General features: G+C 41.5%; 1 protein-coding gene across 10 annotated transcripts in view; it reads right to left on the bottom strand.

Moving 5' to 3' along the window:
- The window catches only part of khdrbs2 (KH domain containing, RNA binding, signal transduction associated 2), a 101,904-nt gene extending 77,076 nt beyond the window's left edge, over positions 1-24,828 (bottom strand). For 7 of the 10 annotated variants that reach the window (XM_037538807.1, XM_017724569.2, XM_017724568.2 and 4 more), the window contains exons 1-2: positions 24,471-24,827; positions 4,801-4,928 (exon numbers count right to left, since the gene is read on the bottom strand). In XM_037538807.1, coding sequence (XP_037394704.1) covers positions 4,801-4,928; positions 24,471-24,561 — 219 coding nt within the window. In that variant the 5' untranslated portion in view covers positions 24,562-24,827. Of the gene's footprint in view, positions 1-4,800; positions 4,929-24,470 lie in introns of all 10 variants that reach the window. The other 3 variants (XM_017724574.2, XM_037538809.1, XM_017724573.2) reach the window with 1 other exon arrangement.
- Between the last annotated feature and the right edge of the window lie 1,185 nt (positions 24,829-26,013).

Raw genomic sequence — 26,013 nt, 5'->3', positions numbered from 1 at the left:
ACAATGAGCCTTAGTGTGTAGTAAGCCTGGTATTTGAAGGGGTTTAAATGCTCTGCTATTTATCTGGACTGTGTTGTCAAGAAAAACTATGCAAAATCTATCCTGTTTAACCTTTCACATGCAAACAAAATAAACATCACTGAAATTAATAATGCATTCTAAATGTAGCTATTTTGACAAAATGTGAGTTGTGCTTCAGTTGCTCATTTGGTTGAACGGAATTTTGGCAAACAGTATTTAAAGCTTGTCCAAGCCTGCTACAGATGCAGAGCACTGAAGGTGGAAATGGGCTGAAATGCACTCGAACACTGTTCTGGGAAGAAAAGCTGGGACAGTACTGTGTTATGACTAAGATATTGAAATCTAGGTCATTGTTTTTCATAGGGAAACTGCATATAGGCATAGTCATTTTATTTCTAATGCATGTGCATGTGTTGAAGGGGTGTTCAATACACCCCAAGTCCAGCCTTCAGTCTGTCCAGCCAATGAAAAGTCACGGTGCAGTCTCCATAGTAACGCTTTGTGTTCGGCAGGTATGGTGAAGCAGATAAGAAACTCCACAATCATTAATAAACGTCAATCGCTTTCTTGTTTCTTCAAACCTTAGGGGTATTTGAGTGTCTAGTCTACACTAAGTAATTAACATTTTTAACAGCTCATGTATTCAACAGTGTGACCCAAAGGAGAAATTATGACTGATATTGCAAACTACCAATGTCAGCCATTCATTGGGTATATGTAACTAAATGGGCACTGGACAATTTTGACCTTCTAACTAAGAAGATCACATATATGAGCATAACAGTTCGGTATTTTTGTTGTTTTGACAAGCATTTCATGTACTCTGCCTTAAAGGAGTGTTCAATAATTACAATAAAATGACATTAACAGCTTGAAGAAGCTTTCACACTGTTTATTAACCTTTATAATTGGCTCTAGTTCTTCGTTTATTAACCAGTTCAGTTAGTTATTTTAAAAAGAAACTCTCCTACTCTTTCCTCCTGTATGTAGGAAAAAGAAACTGATTTAAGGACTGAGGTGTACGCTATGATTAAACTGATGTCTCTGCAACAATCAGTCAAGTTTTTGGTAACATGCAGAATTCGGGGTTTTTTATTCTTTTAGTCAAGAGCGTAATATAAAGAAAAGTCAAACAAAAGAAAAACAAGTCAAGCTTTCAGCTCTTGACTTTAGCACAATTTCCCCACCAAAAAAACCCAAATGTCACGATTGGCTCCTCCCACTCCATGTGCCTTTTTGTTTTGGCTTGTCCATGTGCGTTTGTTTTGGTTTAGTAACTCCGCCCTGATGGTTTTCACCTGACCCTCATTTTCCCTGTGTATTTAAGCCCTGTGTTTGTCCCTTGTGTTCGCTGGTCTTTGTATTGGTCTTTGTTTGACGTATTGGTCTCTGTTGGATGTTTGTATCTCTGTGTTGGTAGTACTCTGGTTTGTCATGTCTGCCCCCCGATCTATCCGTGTTGGCTGCATGAATCTGGACAGTCTTGACCACGACCCTGGATTTGCCCATAATAATGCCATAATAAATCTCGCTTATCTCAGCACATGCGCCCGCCTCCTCGCTCCGCGTTACACCAAAAACAAAAACAAAAAAAAAAAAAAAACTACGCTTCCCCCTGCAAAATCTGGCCATTTCCAACCCTGAGGAGCATGAATGGGTTAATTGAATGTGTAATTTTGTAATTACAGTGTAGCAGTAAGGGTCCAAGTGTGAAAACTTCTAACTGACCTTTGAAACTAGTGAGTTGCTCTATAAGCCACTGGTAGTCCTAGTCCTTAAAGAAAAGTCATCTTGTTTTCTCCACATTCTTCAGACAAGCCTCATTGGTGGTGAAGACTGCCAGATTCAGACACTCAAGCTGCACTGTGTCAAAAGTGGGAGCACATCAAATAAAGCAGGTGGACGTGGCACATTTTTCAACTCAGTGCAAGTTATTTGATTGTCACTATTGTGTCTCCTGTCTGACCCCACGCACTTCACCTCGACACCTGCCACTGTCTGCTGGCGCCAATTACAACGGATCCTATGGCCCTCTACAACCCCCTCCCACCAGCCATCCAAATCCACCACCTGCACTCTCTGCCAGCAATGCTGCATGGGCCCACGAGAAAGCATCACATCTGTATATGTAAAACTATGTACTGGTAAGGCTCCTCTTAATCACCACCATCTCTTATTTTCACTGCGTAGGCCATGACGGAAGTTTGCAAGCCACCGAATGTGGATTGCTCCTCTATCTTCTCTTCCAGCCCTGTAAACCGTGCAGGGAATGTGTAGGTCTAATATTCATAACTCAATGAAAGAAAATGGGTACATGACTAAAAAATGGCCAAAATTTACACAACATGACTGTACCGCCTGCGATTTACACAAACACAGGCATGTAACTAATCTTAACATTGTTTGCACAAAGGCTGCCATGGAACAATGCATAGCTGCTATCTGCATTCCAGGAAAATAACTAGAGAGTATTACGGTTCCGTTCTCGTAACTACACAGCGCCACAAATCCTGGGCGGGTTTGGCAAAACAAACCATGTTTTGTTGTTCAGTTAAGATTTAAACGAGACACAGATCTAGCACACAAAACCTGAGGCATGTACTTTGTGTACAATTCTTTTGTGCCTGTGTTTGTGTGTGTGTATCTACAAATATCCAACACCAACCCTAGAGTCCCAGCACATTTCAACACACTACAGCAACTAATTTTTAGTTGCAGCAGAAAAGTAGGCCAGTATCTGAGCATATGTTTACTAGAAGCTGAGGATTCTCACCAATCGCTTTATGTGATAAGTGCTCACAGCTTTTTATCTGCAAGTATACTCAAACTATTAGGAGTTTAACACAAAGTTGGGCCAAGCTCTGACTATAAATGTTGTTTACTGCAGTAGATACAGAGCAGGTTTCAAGGAATTTAAAAATGGCTCTAATCTAATCAGCCAGAGCTTGTTTAGTGACTACATTTGGTTTCTTTATGTTATCACTGTACGCTAACGTACAAGTCTAGTGTGACTAACAAACATGGAAAAGACACCCAAAGTTTTTCTGTAAATACACCCTCATTTCTCTCAACTCACTCAAACTGCATCATTAAGGTTGCACAGAGTGGCTTAGTACACAGTAAGACTTACATTGCCACAGATCATGCTTGTTCAACGATATATTTATTTGTTTTCACCCATTTTTGCCTCAAATGTATTGGTGTCTCATAGCGCCAGTCTTCTAGGACATGGGCTACAGTGCTGTGTGCCCCCCAATTTCTTCTATTTTTGCATATTTGTCACACTTAATTAATTCATCTACAAACAAAATTGAATGTAACACAAAGATAACAAGGTAAACACAAAATACAGTTTTAAAAATAATCATTTATTGAATGAAAAAAGTTATTCAACACCGACTGGCCCTGTGTGAAAAAGTAATGAGAATCTGAAACTATATAATGTGACAAAATATCGTCGCTGTCCAGTGAAAAACATGACGCTCCATTTTTGTGGATTTCATGATGAATGGACTATTATACTCTAAAATCACATAGAATAAAATCTCTTTACATTGACTTACATTGACAGATGAGAGTGTTCTTGCCTTTTCCTGTGAAGTTACCACTTTGGAGATACTTGTTTTCTTTGGACAGCAACGATATGCAAAAATAGAGGAAATCAGGAGGGAGGCAAATACTTTTTGACGGTGCTTTACTCAGACCTCCTCCTCTGAACAGAAATACTGTCTACACGTCTTCCTGCACTATATAGACCTGGGCCCAGATGATAATGAGAGCCTGCAGATTTATTAGTACTGACAAAAGTCACCAATATTAAATGACTTGTCATCTATATCAGACGTCTCTGAGATAAGAAAATTATATTGGTTGATTAATTTACACTACACTGAAGTGGAATGCATTACATTACATTCGAAATTTAGATTTTTAAAAGTTTTATTGGTCACTAAAATTTCATACAGCCCTTATGTGGGCATCGTGTTGCACTCTCAGAGATTAAAATCTGAGCAAAAGTCACGCTTAACTACACAAAGCCATGCTTTTCCTTCGAGCATCAGCCAATATGGAATATTAAGTGCTATGATTCAATTCCAGATGAATCAAAGCAGTATATCAAAGATTTTCTGCCACCGTAATCCAGCTATTGGCAAGTTTATAAAAATGTAATCATCCAGCATCCAAACTGTTATGCCTGATAAAAGGTTGCAAGAGCTCCGCTGCTGCTGTGTGTGTATAAAAGTACTCTGCGCTATAGACTGAGAGAAAGAGCCACATGGGGTGTTTCCCAGCTTCTCCACTGATGAATGAAGAGTAACAGGACTCAAAATTGATGGTGTTTGATAGCGTCAGTAGATGAAATGATTTCCTGCCTCTTTATTTCCTGGCGCACATAATTTAACGTACGGCCGCATGGGGTAAGAAGAAATGCTCATTTCCCTGCAAGAGTAAACGGAAGTAGCTTATAAAAAGAGTTTAACTGAAAATGCGACTTTCTAGTAACAATAAAATGCATGTTTTCCATCGTTTGCTGCCAAACTTTTAGTGATTACAGAGAGAACAGAAGTGGCAGAGCAATCAGTGATCTGCACTGGGAAGCCCACCTGTTCAACCCAGAACATGACGGAGACTCTGCAGCTTTGACAAATCTCTTTCAAGAGGTGGCAACATCTTGATGTCCTCATGATCATAACATTGATTTAGGTGTTCTGTCAACACTTCCCAACTGTCGCCCCATCATTATCCTGAAAACACAGCAGAGCAAGACATGAATCTTACCTTTGGATACTGCTGCACTGGAATGAGCACTCTCTCTGACAGCTTGATGTTTTTGTTGCTGATGATATCCAGGTACTTCTTCACCTCCCCGTCTTTTCTCAGCTCATCCCCTTCGTACTTTTCAATTTCTGCAACAGAATAAACAGCGTGCCTTGAAATGTTTTCAGAGCTTAGGTCAAAGAGTGGGCATAGCCTTTTCTCTTTATTTGCCTTTTAGCACAAAGAGATGTACACAACAAAATAAAGGCCCTCAGAAGCATCCTGCCTTTCTGAGGTATATGTGTTTGTGCAGCAAACAAATCTGTGCTTTATGGGAAAGCAGGGCACAACCTAAGGCATTTTCCTTAAAATTTTTCAAAGTAGTTGTGCAAAATATTTTTATATGCATCAATTTTTTTATAATGACTTTTTAGAAGCAACCTGCACATTCCTGCTACAAATAAAGACACAACCTTTGCTTCTAGCGCCTGCTGTTGTGAACAATACAGCTGTAAACAGAGTGAGTGTAAACATCACAACTTACCCCATAGGTGGGCTTTACAGTACACTCTCAGAAAAAAAAGATGGTATCCATCTTTATGAATGGTTATGAATAGGTATAAATATGTCCCTCTCCACTGAGGGTGTGTGAATTTTGTCTACCTTTCAAACTCATTTTAGGTACACAATTGGACCTGAAGACCACTGACACACCTTTTAGGTACATTAACATTATTTGTATCTTGATGAACAAAAATGTCCCCAAACAGTACTTTTTACCAGTACCAGTACCTTTTCTGACAGTGTAACAGACCACAGGGCTGTAACAGAGCTAAAAAGTCTAGTAAACTGGCGTAACAATAATTAATTCAAGACAATTCTGTGAGGTTTGAACCAGATGCCCTTTCTAACCTAATACATTATTGTTGACCACGAATCAGAACAGCAAATATCAGCATGATAAAATTGAATTTCATTTAAATGACATTTAAAGCACGTTTTGATGAATCTGTTTAGAATTATATATGGGGGGTGGCAGGGGGGATATGGACTTTTTCCATTGTTCCCTTTGGGGGGCTTAGTTGTAACTAACCCTGCTGAGTCTGTATGAGTCTTTATGACTAAGTCACATCTGTTCGACTGCGGCCCACATTTGTAGATGATGTTGTTAAAGGATTACAAGGACATGAATAAAAACATATTGAACCTGTTTTCTTACATAAAATATCCATGTTACAATTTTTTTGCCCCTCTCTCCTCTACTGCTCCTCTTTTATTGCCCACGGCCAACCCCAAACTGGATACCAGAGAAGACGACTCTTTGTTCTGTTTGTTTTTGAGCCTTCTATTAACCGTGTGGATCGCCCAGTGCAATGTTGTAAGTGTCTGAATGTTGTGATTATGTTGTAGATGTGTCACCTGTCACATTAGGTCCACTGAATGCTTGTTAGCAGGAGACACACGAACTGAAAACCTGCTGCGCAAAACAGTAATATTTCTTGGTTGAGGAATTTTACGGTGCTTTGGAGAATTGCGGCAGAGACGGAGCAGACACACAGCATCAAGGAGCCCAGGAATGAAGCTGTCACCGGCGCTTCCTTGGGGGTTTCCCTCGCTGTCGCAGGTAAATTAATGCTCGGCAGAATTAAGAATTATGAACCTGTGCCACTCTTGTAGAACAATACAGCAGAGACCTCAGCCCCGAAAGGAGGGAGAGGGGGAGAGTGACAGAGAGAGAGGGAAAGAGCTCAGCAGGAGAAGCTCATTATTTCTCACCTCTGCCGCAACTCGCTCAGCATCCTCTACCTGCAGCACATCTCATACATCCATTCTATCCACTCTCAGTCACTCATGTGGAGGGGGTATGCAAAAAGAGTCTCCTGTTGGTGCAGACCCCATCTGTACGCGTTCTCTCAGCCTTCAGAAAAGATGGGCTCTCTTGTTGTGCTTGCCTTGCTGATTGATTATCGGTGTGTTACCCACCTCGCCTGCGGCTCAAGGGCTGCGCTTCGTCCACACATTTGGTTACAATAAAGCATGCTCTCTGCAGGGTTCCTCTATTACAATGATCTGTTCCTCTAGGCTCACTGAATTTGTTGGGCGAGGGATTCTGACAATGATCTTAACCAGGCTATGCAAATAATGGCAATAAAACAAGCTCCGCTATTTACAGGTCCATGAAGCATCATTGTGCATTTAACTGTCAGTTTTACAGACATCAGTGGAAGAAAACATATCAATTAAACAGACGTATGGGGTGGATTTCCTAATGTTTAGCTGCGTTACAAACCCTATTTTGGTGTTAAAAAGTGGCTGTCAAGATTTGCTAAATAGACACGACAGCTCTGTAATGAGTAAGAAGGGGCAGAGTTGCTCTTTTGTGCTTTTGCCTCGTGGCATACGTAATAAAGGATATGTTGCACGTTTAATGCACTCTCTTGATGACTGTGACATATGACTATAAGAACTCACAGTGAGAAATAGGCCAGCTACAGTACAGCCTCCATACAGTGGGGTTAAACCAAAGAGGCGGTCGCCTCTCTTTTGTGTTTTTGCCTCAATGCATATGCAGTTATAAGCATTTCATTCTCAAATTCCTAAATGCTGGGAGGAGATTATATTATATTATCCATCCATTTTCTAAGCCGCTTCTCCGTCAGGGTCGCGGGGGGGTGCTGGAGCCTATCCCAGCAGTCTTCGGGTGGAAGGCAGGATACACCCTGGACAGGTCGCCAGTCCATCGCAGGGCAGACAGACAGACACAGACAGTCACTCACACCTACGAGCAATTTAGCATCTCCAATTGGCCTGAGTGCATGTCTTTGGACTGTGGGAGGAAACCCACGCAGACACGGGGAGAACATGCAAACTCCACACAGAGAGGACCCTGATCACCCGGCCGGGGAATCGAACCCAGGCCCTCCTTGCTGTGAGGCGACAGCGCTACCCACCACGCCACCGTGCCAATGGATATTATATTATATTATATTATATTAAATTTTAAGCAACGATTAATTGTCATAAATATAATTATGACTAATTCAATTGATTAAATAGTTTGTTTTGTTGATCAACTCAACTATTAAGATACAAACCTATAACAGCTACAAATACTAATTAGTGATCTTGTTTCCAAGCTCCTCACTTTGCAGCTAAAAAGAGACTCTGCACATAATAAGCATCTACAGTCACAACAGGTGGGTCCAATCGTATCCTTAAAGGGCCAGCTCACATGATCATGTGCTTCTGCGTGATTGACATGAAAGCCCCAGCCACACCAGCCCGTGATTTGCACAGAGTCACTTTTTAATCGTGCCGAAATATACCATTAGCCACCTAGCTACCAAATTAACAAACATTTCCCTACATCTGTTACAGCACAGTAAACTTCAACACTGTAAACTTAAATTGATTAATCATGTAGGAGCTGTAATTAAATTGATTAATCATTTAGGAGCTGTAAGGCTCCTAAATTCCAACTGACACTTACAAGAACAAGTACTGTTACAGGCACTGTCACTTTAAACCGCACTGAGACACTTTATCTAGACACTTTATCCACTGCTCTAAGTCAATATCATGCTGCTATAGCAAACTTGCACTCTGGACTTCATATTGCTGCTAACTTCCTACTCTCCCTCTCTTGTGTACTTTCTATTTATTTATCTATTTTAATAACAGCTCTTGGGTGTAAACTGGACCATGAGATCTTAATTTCGTTCCACCTCATGTACCATGTGATGCGAATGACAATAAAATCTCCTTGAATCCTTGAATGCATTCATGCTCACTTAATAAAGTTACTTAACAGGTTCAAGATTAAATAGGTTTATATTTCTATTTACTTTCGAATTGTAGTAACGCACACTTCTCCAGAGAGTAAGGTTAACTTTTTGGGACTATAGTCTGATTAAGTAATCTTCTCATTTAACTGCAAAATATTCATCTGTGTACAATCTGTGTACTTCATCTGGATTGTTTCACTGTAATGAACAAATGCCTGCATATCCAATGGCTATAACTTGTAATAAAGAAACAGCTAACACACCAGTCACCCATTTGTGGGAACTCAAATGCCTTCAAAAGCGTCTTTGCCATTCTGATCAGAAGCTGCTTAGGGGGTGGTTTTCACTAATTGATAGTATTAAAGTAATTCCATCCATTTTCTAAGCCGCTTCTCCGTCAGGGTCGCGGGGGGGGGGGGGGGGGGGGGGGGGGGTGCTGGAGCCTATCCCAGCAGTCATTGGGCGGAAGGCAGGATACACCCTGGACAGGTCGCCAGTCCATTGCAGGGCAGACACTCACACCCAGTTGCAGTTTAACATGTCTTTGGACTGACACAGACACAGGGAGAACATGCAAACTCCACACAGAGAGGACCCCGGTCACCCAGCCGGGGAATCGAACCCTGGCCCTCCTCGCTGTGAGGCGACAGCGCTACCCACCGTGCCACCGTGCTCATACTAGAATGCCATGGCTCAAAAATAACATCATGTAAAATAATTATCTTTTAAAAATTTAAGAAAAATACGAGTTACTTAACAGAAACAAAAAAAACTGTTGGGAATGCTGGGAAAATTTTACACAAAAGACTCTTCAGTCTGTAGGCTAAGTTCAACTGATGAGTAAAGTAAACCAAAAATAACTTAGTGCAACTGTTTCACAGCGAAGTCAGAAGCCATAAAGTTAAAAGAAAGATCTCTTTTATTTACATTTACGCGGCTCAAGCCAGCTAATGAAAATGCGTATGGCTCATATTACGCTTGTAGTGATACAACAGGTGTGTAAAACCTCAGGACTGTGGAAAACAACTGCAATTAGCTCAAAGAACTGTGAACTAGTCATCCAGGGAGGTACTATTTACACAGTAGAGCAATATACACAACCAAATGAAAAATGCACAGCTGCCAAAGAGCACAGTGCATTGATTTATTAAATAAAATGACTGAACATTATTTAGATCTTATTTATGATTCTAATCAGTCAGAACTGACTAACATTCTGAAATCGATAGTTTATTCACTACCTTCCCATTGATTCCTCATGACTCATCGATGCATTTTTACATCCCTAATGGTTAGTATTAATATATGTAAAGGTTTTATAATGATGCAGTATGATAATGTTTTAAGTGGCAGGTATATACGTCTATTTTCCCCACCCACACCTGTAAAGAAGCCCAACAGCAGCGTGAAACCACAGCGGGCTCTTTAAAATGATTCATTCATAGCGCATGGCGACAATTTCTGTCGAGCTAGACTGGATGGCTCTTTCAAACATGACAGGATCTCCTTTATTCTGTCACTCGTGGTGTAGTGGTAGTGTGGATTAGAACACACAACTCTCTCTATTCCTCTCTCCCCCTCCTCTCTTTCTCTTTTCTCTGATGAAAGGTACAAAAGAACTCAAACTGAGCTGAAAATGAGAGACACTTGGTGAGTGAGGCCGAACAATGAGGGACAGTGCGGCATCGATTTACGAGGGACTGTGGCAAGTTGTGGCTGAGGACACCACCACCATAAAACCCTTTTTATGTTCCTCAGCACTTAAAATGTCACCAGACGGCACCTTGAATTAACATTTTAGCTCTGTATACAAGATCATAAACCATACAGAGGCGGAAAGGGAGAGAGAATCTGAGAGTGCACCACTCTAGAAACCATTTACCAATGCATACTGTAGTAATCTCAGCCCCACCTGAGTGCTGTTACAGACCCCCAATACATAGCATAATGAAAAGAACGGCTTGTGAAACTAAACTGTAACAATTGACAATCAGAACGTATTTTATTGTACTGGTGAAATTGTTGGGCAACATTAAACAAATTAACCTCTTACAGCACTCTGGGTTTGAGTGGTCAAGAGAATGTGCACAATCAGACCTGCTGGTGGTTTTCTGCCATCAACACATCAAAAGACTGTGATATTTCAGGTTCTCTAGGTTTTACAGTAAACAAGAGCCCCTAGAAACTGAATTCCATTATCCACTCTCAACTCAGGCAGTTCGGTGAGAAATAAAGAGTGTTAAGGCAGTAAGAAGTACTCTCCTGTTCAAAGAGCCAGCGAAAAAGAAAGTATTGGTCTTATCTCCTACAGGCAAAGTCTAATTTATTGCAACAACTAAAAGTGAAGGAATTTTGGCACAATGGACACGAAGACAGTAGCCTCCTAAATACATCCACGGTATCTCTACACATTTTTATAGCATTACACTATTCTTTATCATCTTTCAAGGTTATTTCTATTGCAGCCCTTGAAAATGTGGCTTCTAGCGTCACTGCTTCACTGAGCTGGGAAAAAGATAATAAAATGAATGCCCTGGATGAATTCAGTGAGCATAATGTGAAGTATGTGGAATCATATTGAAGATGCTTAAAGATAACAGTGACATAATTTGAAGAAAATCACAGGTATCACCAAAAGTAGATTCTGCTTCAACAATAAATAAAAAGGAATCAGATTATTGCCACTTTGAGCACTTATTTTTGCTTTACCTCATTTGAGGCTGTTATAAGGCATTGGGCAGACCTACGCCTGCTATTATCACATAGGACTCTACCGTTACAGTAACAGCTGCACTGCACAGACATTTACACCATCCACCTCCCAAATATTTCAATTCCTGGCATCTGATCTCATCAGCTGTACTAGCTAGCCACGTCCTGTATCTTTAGAACCACACTCAAAAAATGTTTATGAAGCTGTGCCACTCTTGTAGAACAATACAGCAGAGACCTCGGCCTTGATAATGAATTTACTTAAAAGTGTTTTCATGTGGTTCCATGCAACTGCATTATAAATGGTCAAGTATTACAGTTTGTACATAGTGAATTCGAGTGAATCACACAAAGTAACTTCATTTTAATGAACTGGACTCATCGTCTTTACTCCAACGTTCAACTGAATATGGTTATGTCCAATTAATGAAACAACTCAAGTTATGGGTTTCAGTAAAATTTACATAATTTACTTCAGTTATTTCTGTCCAACCTGCTGTTGCAGAAATATGCTTAGCATTAGAGGACATGGTAACTCAACTTTACAGCCAACAACAATGAGGCTAAGTGGTTGACCAAAGAGTATAAGGAAGATGCACACATAGCCAAAGGTATGCTGGGAAAAACAACACATAGAGGATGAGTACAATAATATGTAAATAGCTGGCGCCAGAGGCCAGTGGGAAAAGTGAGCTTTTCTCAGTGGGGTTACACTGACCAAACAAGAAAATCTGACAGCTCACTGTATTTCATTGAACCGACTCAGAGATTAAAACGGATTAAAAGCACCATTTTATTCATTATCAAGGTTATATACCAAGAAACCAGTGGGTTTAACAGTTTAACACCTGTGCAGTTTACATGCACTGTGATGCACAAATAAGCAGGCAAGAAAACTAATTTAAATGTTTCGCTGTTAAAAGTCACTTTTAAAACCATGTGTACACATAGAGTAGCTAATATCACTGGTAGCTAATATGGCCAGCTAATACTGCTGGAATCTAATCTTGGAGGGAGAGGCACACAGCATTAGTTCATTTACTACATATTAAAGGTGTTCCATCTTCCCTTTAGAGCTACTTTTCCCATGTCTTTCATTTTTTTCCTTCTTTATTGGGATACCTCAGTCATACAATGCTTCACTAAATCAGCTGCACTTCCAGCACAGAAAAGGTATCTCAAGTGTTGGACTGCTTTCTAATTAGACCTTCAAAAACGCTTATCAAAGGCCAAGTAAGTTGCCGGTAACATTGTTCAAACGTTCATATTACCATGGTACCGAAATTTTGCAGATGCTGATAAGTGCTGTCTGCACATTAACATCCATCCCCAGATGTTTCTAAAAGGAACGAAAACTCCCTGAATGTTGCTGTTTGACCTCCACGCAAAGAAGGACGCCTCATCACTCTCTCTTCCAATTAGAATAAATCTCTGCCTGCACACCCAGCACAACTCCTCATGTCTGCTCTGGAAACTACCAGAAAAAGCAGTAAAGCTTTAAGGCTGTTGGTGGACAGATGTCAGCTCAGCGGGGTCCGGCAGCTTTCAGTGTGCCGTAACGAAGTTGCAACACAGAGTGACGCTAATTAAGTCAAGGGTTTTAAAAAATGTGAATTTCTGTGAGCAGTAAGGAGAATCTGTGAGGCCTACCGCTCACATGTAACTAGACTTTAAAAGTATGGTTTAATGTGTAGATCTCTCTCGCTCACTCCCGCTCTCTCTCTTTCTCTCTATGTGAGATAAATCTGAAACACCCACAGATCCACAGTCCCATGCTTTTCATTAAAGCTCTTTCTTCTCCAAAAGAGTAATAACTCTCACGATCGTAATAAGGTTCCTTAATTGAACCTTGGCCTGGGGCCTCTTATTCCCAGTGCAAGACAAGTGCGTGTATGTGTGTGCGATGCACTAGAGGGAGACAGTCTGATTTCTTCTCGTGGCCTGACTGCGGATGAGGGCAGGAACAGTAAGGAACTGAGGGCAAGAGCAGAGCTCTGTTGGTGCATTCAGAAATGCTAATGAGAATACCTTGCGTTTTTGGTTTTCCTTGTCTTCTGATAGTAAAATGGAAACGGTCAATCGTCATGCAAGCTACACTGAAGAACTATATACAGCCCGCTTTGGAAGAGCAAAGACGGAACACAGCTTCTCAAATAAATCTTCATGTCTATGAGCTGTGGTTCTCATCAAATGATTCATCAAAAGAAAGAGGTCTTTACTGTCCACGCAGTAACCAAAGAAATCACTACTACAGCAGTAAAACCCTGACGAAGCTCAGCCAGCTGTACTGCTAGTTTGGTCAATAGATTTTAAGCCCAATTCTGGACTATATGTTCCTTTCAGTGGAGAATATCCTTTTAAACTATTGTGTAGACCAACACTAAACTCGATCCTTGTTCTGGTAACCGAGCCTAGAAAGGATCCATATTCTACATTTAGTTTTGCCCAGTAAACAGTGATTTCATGCACCAAAAATGGCTGTAATTAATTCTACATGAGCATTTTCCAATATCTCTTTATCCCCTACACTGTGAGAAAAAGTACTGTATACAAAGGCAGGTAGAAACAATGGAAAATGTACCCGTCATCATTCAACCAATTGTACACACACACACACACACACACACGCACACACACACACACACACACACACACACACACACACACACTAAGCCACTTCTCTAATCTTCTAAGCCACTTCTCCTTCTGGGTCGCGGGGGAAGCTGGACCCTATCCCAGCTGACATCGGGCAGAAGGCAGTATACACCCTGGACAAGTCCAATTGTACACCTTAAATACATTTTAAAAGTGCACTAGATTCACTTTCCCAGGAGAAAGAGCAGTATTGTACTGTTTCATAACACAAAAACAGGGTGTATAAACTCAAGGAAGCTTTAAAAATCTATGTAATATGGTACAATTATGTCCGCTAACTAAGGGCACTGAAGTGATATACCACCCACGTGATATAGGGGCACCACCCCAGTTCCATTCTATTCTGATTGGCTGCTCCGCATAGAGGCTCATTCTAAAAAGCAAAATCTGGACTGAAACACTCTTTATAATTTCAGCATCAACGGGCAGGGCTAAACTGCTGTATACTCTCAGAAAAACAGGTCCTACACTATCAGTTGGGTGGTACCCCTCTTACCCCTCGTATGGTCCTCTAAAGGGTACTATCTTCAGTACCTTTACCCAGGGAACATAATCGTACAATACTCTACTACACTTCGATTTTTGAAGTTGTATCGACTCCACACCGTCTCGTCTCCAGGCTTTTTATTTTACTGTTCTGTTATAAAACATCAGGCTATGAAAGGGCATTAATATATAAATGTTTTGTTTCATTCACACATTGTTTGTACTTTGATGAATCAAAAATGCACCTGCATAGCACCTTTTTTCTCATAGCATAGGCTGAATAGCAAATACATGAAAATACATTGCTTTTCAATATATAATAAAAAATGCAGTTTGCAGTTCAATTTACTGAAGCGTGAAAGGTAAATTAAAATACTTTAACAATGAAAAATATACAGTGTCCAAATACATCAATTCTTATTTCTTGGATTTGAGCCCTATAAACACAGACCAGTGTTAAACTCCCCAATCACTAAAATTCAATTAAAATTCTACATAGTTTGTCTATTCATGGAGTTTATGTGAGTGTTTTTACTGTGTTAGTGATCAGAGTCCATATTCTAGCTTCGGTCAAGGGTCAAGACAGTGCTAGTCTCACGGCGATTAGGTATGGAGCACAGTACAATCTGGTAGCACTCTTGTCAACAAGTTGATAAGGTAATCAAATAGTGCTATCTAGGAATATTGTTAATTAAAAAAATGGAATATGAGTGGAGATTCTGCAAATGCTGCAGTCAAATCTAAATCTGTAGTCTCCAACAAAAAAGGAAAAAAAGTGAATTCTACCAGATTCTCATTCTCACAACCAATCAGATCGAGGCAACTGGATCTAACGTCTACAAATGACCAGAGAAAAGGAGCCAGGGAGAAATTCCCTCAGTGTTTAGAGAGGGGCATGAGGGCACCTATCAATTTCTACAGCAGAACAACATTCGCCCAAATATTGTAAAAGCTGGCATTAACCTATTAGCCTATGCCTGATTGTTTTGTGAATGAGAAAAACGTGCTTGATGAGTTTTGAAATGGAGAGCTATCAGCAACAGCTGACCCCATAATCACATTGCATTTCAAACAGCTGTCGTTCGCACACTCAGGTGTTTCATCACTTGTCTAAGAGATGGAAATAGTATAGTCCATCAATCTTTTTTAAACCACACAGTCTACAAACCTGAGAAACAAATTAAGTTACCAGACTGCATAATGGAACATCTTTGACTAAAAACGACAAAATACATTTCTTTCCAGCATGTATGCATCTCCCGGCTTTGTCAGTTTACTTTATTGTGAGCAAAGCAGGACTCAGAGCATGAAAACCACACATTTATCCCACTCGTTTATTAGCTCTCATCTGAGATGCTGCACATTGGACCATATGTTTAGACTCCGGCTGTACTCACAGATGAAACCAGGTACTCTGGCACAGTTCCACAGAGTGGGTGCCAGAACTCAACAGAACATGCTTTGCTTTCACAACACATATAATCAATACACTCCTCAAGGAAAAAGCTCTAGGCAGACGTTTGTCCCTGGAGCGGAAGGCTTTTTTTTTGTAAAGTAGCATCAGAAGGGCAGGCACTAAGACGCAGGATTGATCCTGCTTACCTTAGGACAGTTTAATGCTAAAAAACAGGATTCTCTTTCCAATTCCATTCCAAATATTCTATCCATCCATCCGTTTTCAAGCCGCTTCTCCATGAGGGTCGCGGAGGGATGCTGGAGCCTATCCCAGCAGTCTTCGGGTGGAAGGCAGGATACACCCTGGACAGGTCGCCAGTCCATGGCAGGGCAGACAGACAGACACAGTCACACACAGGGGCAATTTAGCATATCCAGTTGGCCTGACTGCATGTCTTTGGGAGGAAACCCACGCAGACACGGGGAGAACATGCAAACTCCACACAGAGAGGACCCTGGCCGCCCGGCCGGGGAATCGAACCCAGGCCCTCCTCGCTGTGAGGGGACAGCGCTACCCACCACACCACCGTGCCGCCTTCCAAAGATTCCATATCAGACCATATAAAGTAGTAAATGTTACACATTCAATTTCTTTACAATACAGCTTTCCTTTGTCTAGGCATCAAGTTTTTCTTAGGGTTCGGGGAAATTTCGTTTTGAATTTAGTGATTCGGAGGGTGCGGCAGAAGAAAGGAGCTGTTGCTCAAATCATCAGAACACGTTCATGTAAAACTGATCAGTTTAATATGGTGACTCTGCCAACATTTTAGGGAATGGATCAAATGTGCTTGGGTGAAAGCCCCTCAATAAAGGTTCCTAAGAGGCTCTTGGTTTGGATACAGTTCTAGGAAAACATGTAATTGGTACAGAACCCTTTCCATTACATAGGGGTTCTTTAAGCATTAAAAAGGCTCTTCACACACTAATCCCTGATGTTGATCTAGATATTTTCATGATACGAGACATTTATCAGGACATTACGTTTTCCTGAGATTTGATATGTTAGAACAGTTAAAAAGCCCCAGCAATGTAATATCTAAAAAATATGAACAAAAACTATTATGATTAAACTTTGTTGGTGCTTCACATACTGCACTTCACTAAGTGCAATTAAATGGGCCTAATTATGCTCTTTGTTAGGAAACACACAGTAGGTCAGTGTTCTTTAATTATTGACGAGATCCACTAAAGCTCAGTACATATGAATATTATGATGTAATGTAGTGTAATTTACAGCCATGCATGACTGGGAGTCCCAGCATGACAGGCCTTGCTCTCTCTAGGTGGGTAGGACGGCCCTGCCTCTCCCTTCATTACCCCCTATGATGGCACCCAATGCAAGCATAACAGAATTGGCAGTTAGCACTCTTCTCCAAGCACGTTGAGCTGTTTGGCCAAACTGTCCTCTTAGCAATGGAACTTCTTGTGGCTCAGAGTAGGCACATGGTGGCCTTCACCCTGCCAGCTTGGTAGCATCCTGTGATGGGGAAGGCCTAGCTAATGTGTATAGCTGGTCACAATTAAACTAGAGAAAAAAACCTTGCACTCATTCACAGAAATGGTTCTTCAAAGAACTATTAATGGATAATTCTTTAGCTTCTATGGCAACACTCCAAAGAACTTTTTTTGGTTCCATTTGGCACCTTTAGATGTTTATTTTTAAGTCTATGGTAGCACGCTCTAGATGGAGGCACAGCATTTCCATTATGATCATGGCGATCATTCATTATTGATTTTTAAAGTCATGTACATGTGTCCCTGGGCCATACGCAATGATACAGTCTCTCTTAACAGCAAATTTAAATGCTGCTGTTATATATCTCTATACTGAACCTTTTTCTTTGCTTCACCTCACATTTTTTTTCTTACACAAATTAAAACCTTGACTTCCGCATTTATGCTTTGCTGGCAGCTACGGCATCAATTCTGAACACACAGACGTTTTATTTAAAAATTGTCTTTAAAAACTTACAACACAGACTGTCCTCTTTTTACATAAAAGCCAAATGAAATCAACAATGAAAAGCCCCCTGCCCCATGACATCAACTTAACCACTTTAAAAATAAAAGTGCTATAGAGGGTTCTTCGGGGCGATGCAATAGAAGAACCAGTTCAGTTTAGCTCCATAAAGAACCTTTCACTGGATGGTTATTTAAACAACCATTTTGGTAAATAAGACATATAAGAATGAAGAACCTTTTTCTGAAGTTTGAAGAACCCCCACACAATGCAAAGCTTTATTATCAATTCAAGGTTTTAGCAAGTTAGCCGAAGCCAAGAACATGTCTGTAAACATTATTTTTTAAGTACTCAGCACAAACCTGAAAAAAACAGCCATTTCCATTAATGTTTACTTAATATTCTCAGCTATGTAGGGTTTTGCAGCAGTTATGGAATACACAGCTTCTCAGACTTCCCTACTTCACACACTGGAAAAGCTTTTCACAAAGGCAGGATTTGCCCTGTATTGTGAACACTCCGAAATCACAACTCGGAGCGGAGGCGTGGATTGGAGACACTAACCCATGCTCTTTCAGCTTTTCTGTCAGAGGCTTCTTAAGAGTACAGAAATCTACCATTCTGAGATTACAGAGTAAACACTTTTGGAGCCTGGGTTTGTATTAGTCACTGAGCATATAAAGCAACATGGATATGGTGATAAAATAGCAATGAAGATAAGCTCATTTACTCTCCCAGTTATAATGGGGAAGGTTCTTTTGTTGCAGCTGCCGAAAACCGTGCAGGGGGTAAGACTTCTCCCTTGTGGTGAGCGTGTGTTATTTCAACCACAGCTCCCTCCCAAACTGCCTCAACCCTGCCCTCATGCTGTACCTGAAATCCCATTACTGAATAATGGTCTTTCAATAATGTGATGACTAGTAAACTATTTGGCATTAGCAAAGTACACAAGCCTTAAATAATGTTAGCAAAATAAGACCTTGGCAAGATTCTTAGCTAATCTAGCTGACTGGTGATACCATTGATTTTCTTTTTTCGACCCAATTTCAAGTAATACTGCTTTGTTACCTGGTTGAAATAGGCCATACATTTGCAGGTTGTTACAATGAAAAATGCAAAAAGCAAAACACTAAAGAACTGAATGTGGATCAGGCTTAATATAGCTGACACCCAATCCACCAAAATATGCCTGGATTGGCTCCAATCCCTAAATAAAAATATCCCTTACTATAGGTATCCCTACAAGAATTCTACATAAAATGTCTTGGTATTAATATTTAGTGTGACCATGATTTATTTCTTTTTTTTTAAATTATGACACTAGAAGCAGGAGGGTGGCACAGGGTAGATAGCAGAAAGCAAATGCCAACATGAAAGCAAACCAAAATCCCAGATATTTTAGGCTATTTAGAAATCCTGATCAGTTCTAGCTACCAAAAACAGGGCATGTCCTGGAAAAAGATGTCACCCCAAATACTATTATATGGAGATAATTTCTCAAAAGAATGTGAGGATCGAACACCATGATGGTTCAGGTTCGATCTGCCCATCCAACTGGCCAGAATATGCCCACTCATGCAACCAAACAGTAGAACTCTAATTACCTGGCTGGCTCAGGTGTGCTAGGAACTAAAGGAGAACACTTGGGGGCCCTTAAAGTTAAAAAATCATGAGCAATCAAAAACACTTCATTTTCAGTGTTTGGAGTTTAAATATTGCAGATGTTATAGTCAAATCGTATGCAGGGCCATGCTGTGGCAGCATGACAACATTACAATGTAGCAGCACACTGTATATGATAATGAGGATCTTCGTTTGAAACCATTTCAAAAGAATTATGTTGGTACGCCACGCATTTTGGAAAGATGTGCTACTCCCAATCCGAAGCAGGAACACCCACAAAGACCTGTAGGCACATCTCCCACATGCAGTTTGCAGTTAAGGCAGACTTATCCGGCTTCAGCGATAAACGTACAATAAAAATCAAGCACTAAACTTTTGCATGTTAACGCCAGGCTTGTGTGTTTGCTTATGTAAAAGGAACTTTTCCTCCAGAAAGTCCTCCAGAAAAGCAACAGAACTAAGCTACAGATAAAGCTACACTGAATAAACAGTGAGCGAGAGAGAAGGGATGAATATCCTTTCATTATAAAGGTCAATGTATGTATGGTAAAATACACTCCAATTAATTTCCACTGTAATCAGTGTGTATCAATTATCACCCTCTTAAGGTATGACATTATTATCTACCCTGGAATTACTGAAAACCTGACCTGATCTCTTAAAGAATTCTAAGTGATTATAATGAGCAAGAGCGGTGTTGTTGGATTTTATACAAATTAAGTCATAAGAAAAGCTATGACCTCTAAAACCCCAAGCCCTAATCATCTGTAACTTCACATACCAAATCAGCAATGACAAGAGTCTCACAGGATTACCATATGAGGCTGCTTAACTGCTGCTATATATACTGTATGTTATGACTTTGAGCCAAAATAAGTTTTACAGACATCAAACACACCGATAATTCAGACCCTTAAAATGTTATTCTTTCTTCCAGCAGTTCTTCAGGTCATTAACTATTATTCACCCCGCTCCGATTTTAAAATGTCAGACTTTAACAGCTTTCCTCTTTCAGGCTTTCAGAAAATTCCGCGTTGGGTCTATCAGAGTTTCTGATCACGGCCGAATCAGGAACAAGTGCATCAAACAGTCCGTCCTGAAACGAGAGGATATGAAAGTGAGCCAATATGCGGTAAGAAAGGACTGCAGTCACTTAGTGTGGGTCCAGGTGCCGGTCATGGTACATGCCCTACTAACAGGCTTGCCTATCACGAAGGCATTCTGAGGGAATAAATAAAGCATGCCTGGATAACATGCTTGGGTAAATAAAGGCTGGCAGGGAGCCAGTGTCTCAGACTGAGATTCAGACAACCCTCTAAGGCTTTGCTTAAATGATAGCTTCAACTCAAACAGCTGCTTTACTTCTGGGACCTTTTCCAATTCTAGAAGTGAAAAACGCCCAATTGTAGCACCATTTTCCACCACGTCCAATCGGCGTCCATATTAATCAATATTCATCTTGATTTCCACTTGACTGGTTTGGAGCAGCCCTGCACGCCTTAGTGTTTTCCCTTTCTCTAACACACATAAATGGAGAAAACAGCAATAAATAAATAAATGACCAACATACTTTTCCTAGCAATATAACAAATCTGTGGTATTTAGTAATACAGTGAATGATGTGTCTGGTCAAATGTGAGCGTATCAAGTTTTTCACAACGGCTCAGCCAGTCAGAGTTTCACACTGGACTATACATATTATCACCAGTGGTTTAGACTGTCCACGGTATCTTTTCTATTGAAGCAACAAGAAAAGCGAAAAATGAAGGGCACAGCTGCCGAGCAAAGTTTTAACACCTATGGTCAAATCACATGTTTAGTTGACTTTGTAAGTTAAGATACTGCACGTTAACACATCCTCTACAGGGGCTAAACATAAATATGTAATACGTTAATTTTAGCGCGCAATTTCTATTGATTTGTTGAGTTTAACATACTAGAAAAAACGAAATAATCGCATAAAAAGAAAACGTGCCATAACTTTTGCACAGTGCACATTTTGTTTTTCCTTTTTTCAGTTTGTTCTCTGCAGAGGACGTGTTTACTTATTTTCATTCAGAAAGTCCATCAGACAGGTAAACTGACCAGGTGCATTAATAAAGAATCCAACTGATGTTTCTGGGGATTTTTTTCTACGACTTTTAACAAAGTTCAGCCCAGCAGACTTTAAAACTTTTATAACTGGTTTCGACTAGCAATGGAATCTACACTTGACATTCTGTGCCTCCTAAGCTGGGCCACTGGGAGATTTAATGTTTCATGAGGGAACGGGTAACAAAACGAATGTACGTGCCCTTACCCAATGGCCACTGTTCAGACTTACCTTCACACATACTCCCACAAATTTCCCTACATGCCTTCGCTGAAAAAGCTCAGTAGTGGAGCGTCATCTCTGGGATCTTCTTTGGATGTAAACTCACTGTTCAAGCAGTTTTCTCCCGGCTCACAAGTGACTTTAAACAGCGAGGCTGTTAGATCTTTTTTTCACACTAAATGTGCTTTAGAGAATCACATCTGCTTTGAATACAAGCAGCGTGTGAAATTCTGCCTGTTTTTAGTCCTGCTATACGTGCAATACGAAACAGGCTTGAGTGTCGGTCTGAAGTGTCTGCTCCACTCTCTGGACCAACAGACATATTTGGTAGAAATAACTCCTATTATTTTAAAAATTATGACAGTAATGCGTTGCACTGCTTTGCTCCTTGGAGACTTTTAACGAGAATTAGCCCTCGGCTATTTCTCAAGTGTACCAGTGTGCCTATTTTAACATGATATTGAGCAGCATGCAGACAATCGCCAACAGTCTGTTCTTATACCTTATTGACTTATTGACCGTTAATACACCTTTATTACACTATCAGTGACTGGCTTTAATTCTGGCTAATTTGCATGTTGTGATAATATTCATACTCAATATGGCGAGGCACAGATTATCATATTCGTGGTCTATTATTTAAATTCATCAGACAGCACACAATTTATTTATTAGCTCTTGGACGATATTAATGATATTATCTTGATCAATCCATAAAGATAATGACTTGCAGATTATTTCAAGGGACTGAAGAGAAGACGCTTCAGTCTGGATCATTACGAGTTGCAGCCAAAGCCCTGCAGTTGTCCATCCCAGGGTCCGGACAATCGGGATCACAAATTCTGACACTGAGCACAAAAGCGTGATGGTAGACTGGTAGGCTCTTGAAGACCCCGATAACAAATGAACCCCCACAGTTTTCACAGAGGATGTCAAAAAGAGCAAATCAGTGATTCTGTTCAACAAGGCCCTCTTTTAGCACCCCTTTCAAAGCGTTTGCCTTTCTTAACTTCAACCGCTTCTCACTGGCAAACTCATTCATCATCGGTGTCTGAAACGGAGGAGCAGAAAACTCTAGCTGTTGTGGATGTGATGGCACATCATGCCGAGGATGAGACAGGCTCTCTGAGGTTTCCCTTTAAGCCTGATGAGGCAAACAAAGCATACACTAACACGCACAGGCTACTGAGCCCACGAGGTATGGCTCTTTATATGGAACAGGTTCTCGAGCAGTCTAAATCTGACCACGCTTGAGTGAGTAAATGATAATATCAACCTTTAGGAAGCGCAGTCCTCAAAGATCAACTAGCAGAGCAGCACTAATAGAGTCGTTCTACGAGAGGTAATGATGTTCAGTCATGCTGTTTAACGTATATATACATTTAGTATGTATACAGTTGTCAATTGCATCATTTAGTAAGTACACGTCCTCACATGACATTAATATGACAGCAATATTTGCCGTCATTGTTTTAAAATTTCGTCTCTTAAGTGTTGATGAAAACACACATTATGCACACGTGTCTATAAATCATAAATTCATTGGCTTCCTTGCATCATACCAGCACTGTGACTATAAATAACAAAGAGCTTTATTACAATAATCAGATGCTATGACGTGAAATCATTCCTGGACCTGAAATGCTCCTTTTCCACAAAAATACTACCCGCTGAATTCGCTCTTGCTCTCACGACTGTCTCCCTGCTACCTAGCCCAAGACTTGCCGAAGGCAGGTGAAGTCAGTGAGACAGACATGTGTCCTTTTGTAAGCGGACGATAAAAGGAAGTTATGGAATTGTTTTATCTTGACTGATTACTGTGAAAACCACAGTTATGACACATGACTTCATTGCCAGGTCAGTATGCCGTATATATCAGAGGCGCCTGCACCTCTGAACACAACAGCACTTTACTAAGCAGCGCTCCACAAAATACAGCAAAGTAATGTATTGTGTGCGCACAATTTACTGCCCATGTCACTGGATGTGGATCATTCTGACTGGCTGCATATGGATCATTCTCTAATCTCCCTTGCATTATCCAAATAAATGGAGCAAATGTTAGACAGGGGGAAAAAAAACTCAAAAAGTCAGTATTTTCTTTCACGTGATCACAATTTAATTTGTATTACTGTTATTACTGTTATTGGTAGCACCAGTAGCAGTAATATAGCTGAATGATCACTGCTCATAAATTGAGCTGCTCTCTACACCAAACACAGGGAGAAGCCTTCTTTCCTTCCAGGAGACTGAGTTCCCGATCCCTCTGTGATTCCAGCTTGTGGGGTGATGAGACGGGCAGCACTGAGATCTCGTTAAGGCGAAGTTTAACCGGGTTATTTGCGCACATGAAGAGGAAACCACACGCACCAGTTAACCAGAGACCCTGGCTGCCTCGGAACAGACATTTAAGTCCCCTAATCTACTTCAGAGCTCGAAGCCCAATACACCTGAGGAGGGGCTTGTTGACCCCCGAACAGCATGGCGGGGAAAAGCAGCACACAGGCACGCCTCCATCCCTCCCTCCCTCACCCCGTTCACCAGAAACGCAGGAGCATTTTAGATAAAAACCGGACAAACGGCTATAAACCCCCACACGGTCAAGACGCCTCAGCGGGTAAAGTAGCCCCGGGGAGACTGTGACAATATGCACACGTACAGGAGAACGACGAACCACGGAGGGCGACAATAATCGTGTTACCTTCAGCCAGAAGGCGCATGGCGTGAACGAAAGAAGGATCCAGGCTTTCCTTCTCGGCCATCAGCTCTGGCAAGTACTTGTCCTGATCCATTCCCGGGCACCTCTCCTCTCCTGAGCACGGAGTGCAGGTGAGACGGCAAAAAAAGTGGCGAGAGACGGGACGTGCAGTCTGAATTCGCCTCAAACGTGTGGAGAACTGAAAGAGCGCGGTTCTCGTTTGAGCTGAGGTTGTGTTCACGGCTCTTTAAATAACGGCAGCGTGGAAACAAACAAACAAATAAACACTCATGTCCTCCTCGCGCTCGGTTTAAACGCAGGGCTCTCGGGCGAACGCTCCCCGCCTATAGCCACAGTATGAGCGCTCTGGCCCCGCCCCGCTTGGCCCTGATTGGCTGGGTCTCACCAGCGAAACGGCTTCGGCACTGGCTAACGGCATCTAACGGTCGTCTGTTTAACGTCGTTGCCTCTGTAGAGGCAGTTAGCCTCGCGGTCAGGTATTCGCTGGTCAGCTGCTAAAAGCAGACTCACTGTCTTAAAGGCAGCGTGAAAAGGCAATCATGACATTTATTCCACACAATGCCCTGTTTCCCAGTGTGGCGCTTGGTTCTGACTGGCTGAGCGTTTTCAGTGCTACACGCTGAAAAGGTTCTTCGAGGGTTGTTTAGTAGAGGCAGTGGCTCTATTTAGATTAGATTAATTAGATTAAGAGACCCTTATTAGTGCCACAAACGGGGAAATTTCACCTCCGCATTTAACCCATCCGTGAAGTGAAACACCACATACACACCAGGGGGCAGTGAGCACACTTGCCCGGAGCGGTGGGCAGCCCAATCTGCAGCGCCCGGGGAGCAGTTGGGGGTTAGGTGTCTTGCTCAAGGACACCTCAGTCACGTGCTGTCGGCTCTGGGGATCGAAGTGGCGACCTTCCGGTCACGAGGCTGGTTCCCTAACCTCCAGCCCAATTTAGACCAATGTGTCTTCCATATAAAACCATTCCATGCTTCAATGGTTCTTTGCATGGTGAAATTGTTCTTCAGATTGCTGGAGAATTTGTTGTATATGGTTCTAGCTAGGGGCGGCACAGTGGCGTGGTAGGTAGCACTGTTGCCTCACAGCAAGGAGGGCCTGGTTCGATTCCCCGGCCGGGCGACCAGGGTCCTCTCTGTGTGGAGTTTGCATGTTCTCCCCGTGTCTGTGTGGGTTTCCTCCAGGTTCTTTGGTTTCCTCCCACAGTCTAAAGACATGCAGTCAGGCCAATTGGAGATGCTAAATTGCCCTGTGTGTGAGTGACTGTCTGTGTCTGTCTGTCTGCCCTGCCATGGACTGGCGACCTGTCCAGGGTGTATCCTGCCTTCCGCCCGAAGACTGCTGGGATAGGCTCCAGCATCCCCCCGCGACCCTGACAGAGAAGCGGCTTAGAAAATGGATGGATGGATGGTTCTAGATAGAAACTTATTGAAACTGGTTGCGTGTAGCACCAAAAGGGTTCTGCTGTTGTAACAATGTCAGGTCTTTAACAATAGAAGAACCCTTATTGGTGATA

This window comes from Pygocentrus nattereri, chromosome 5, assembly GCF_015220715.1.
Source record: "Pygocentrus nattereri isolate fPygNat1 chromosome 5, fPygNat1.pri, whole genome shotgun sequence".
Taxonomy (NCBI): domain Eukaryota; kingdom Metazoa; phylum Chordata; class Actinopteri; order Characiformes; family Serrasalmidae; genus Pygocentrus; species Pygocentrus nattereri.
This window is presented reverse-complemented; position numbering and strand designations above follow the sequence as displayed.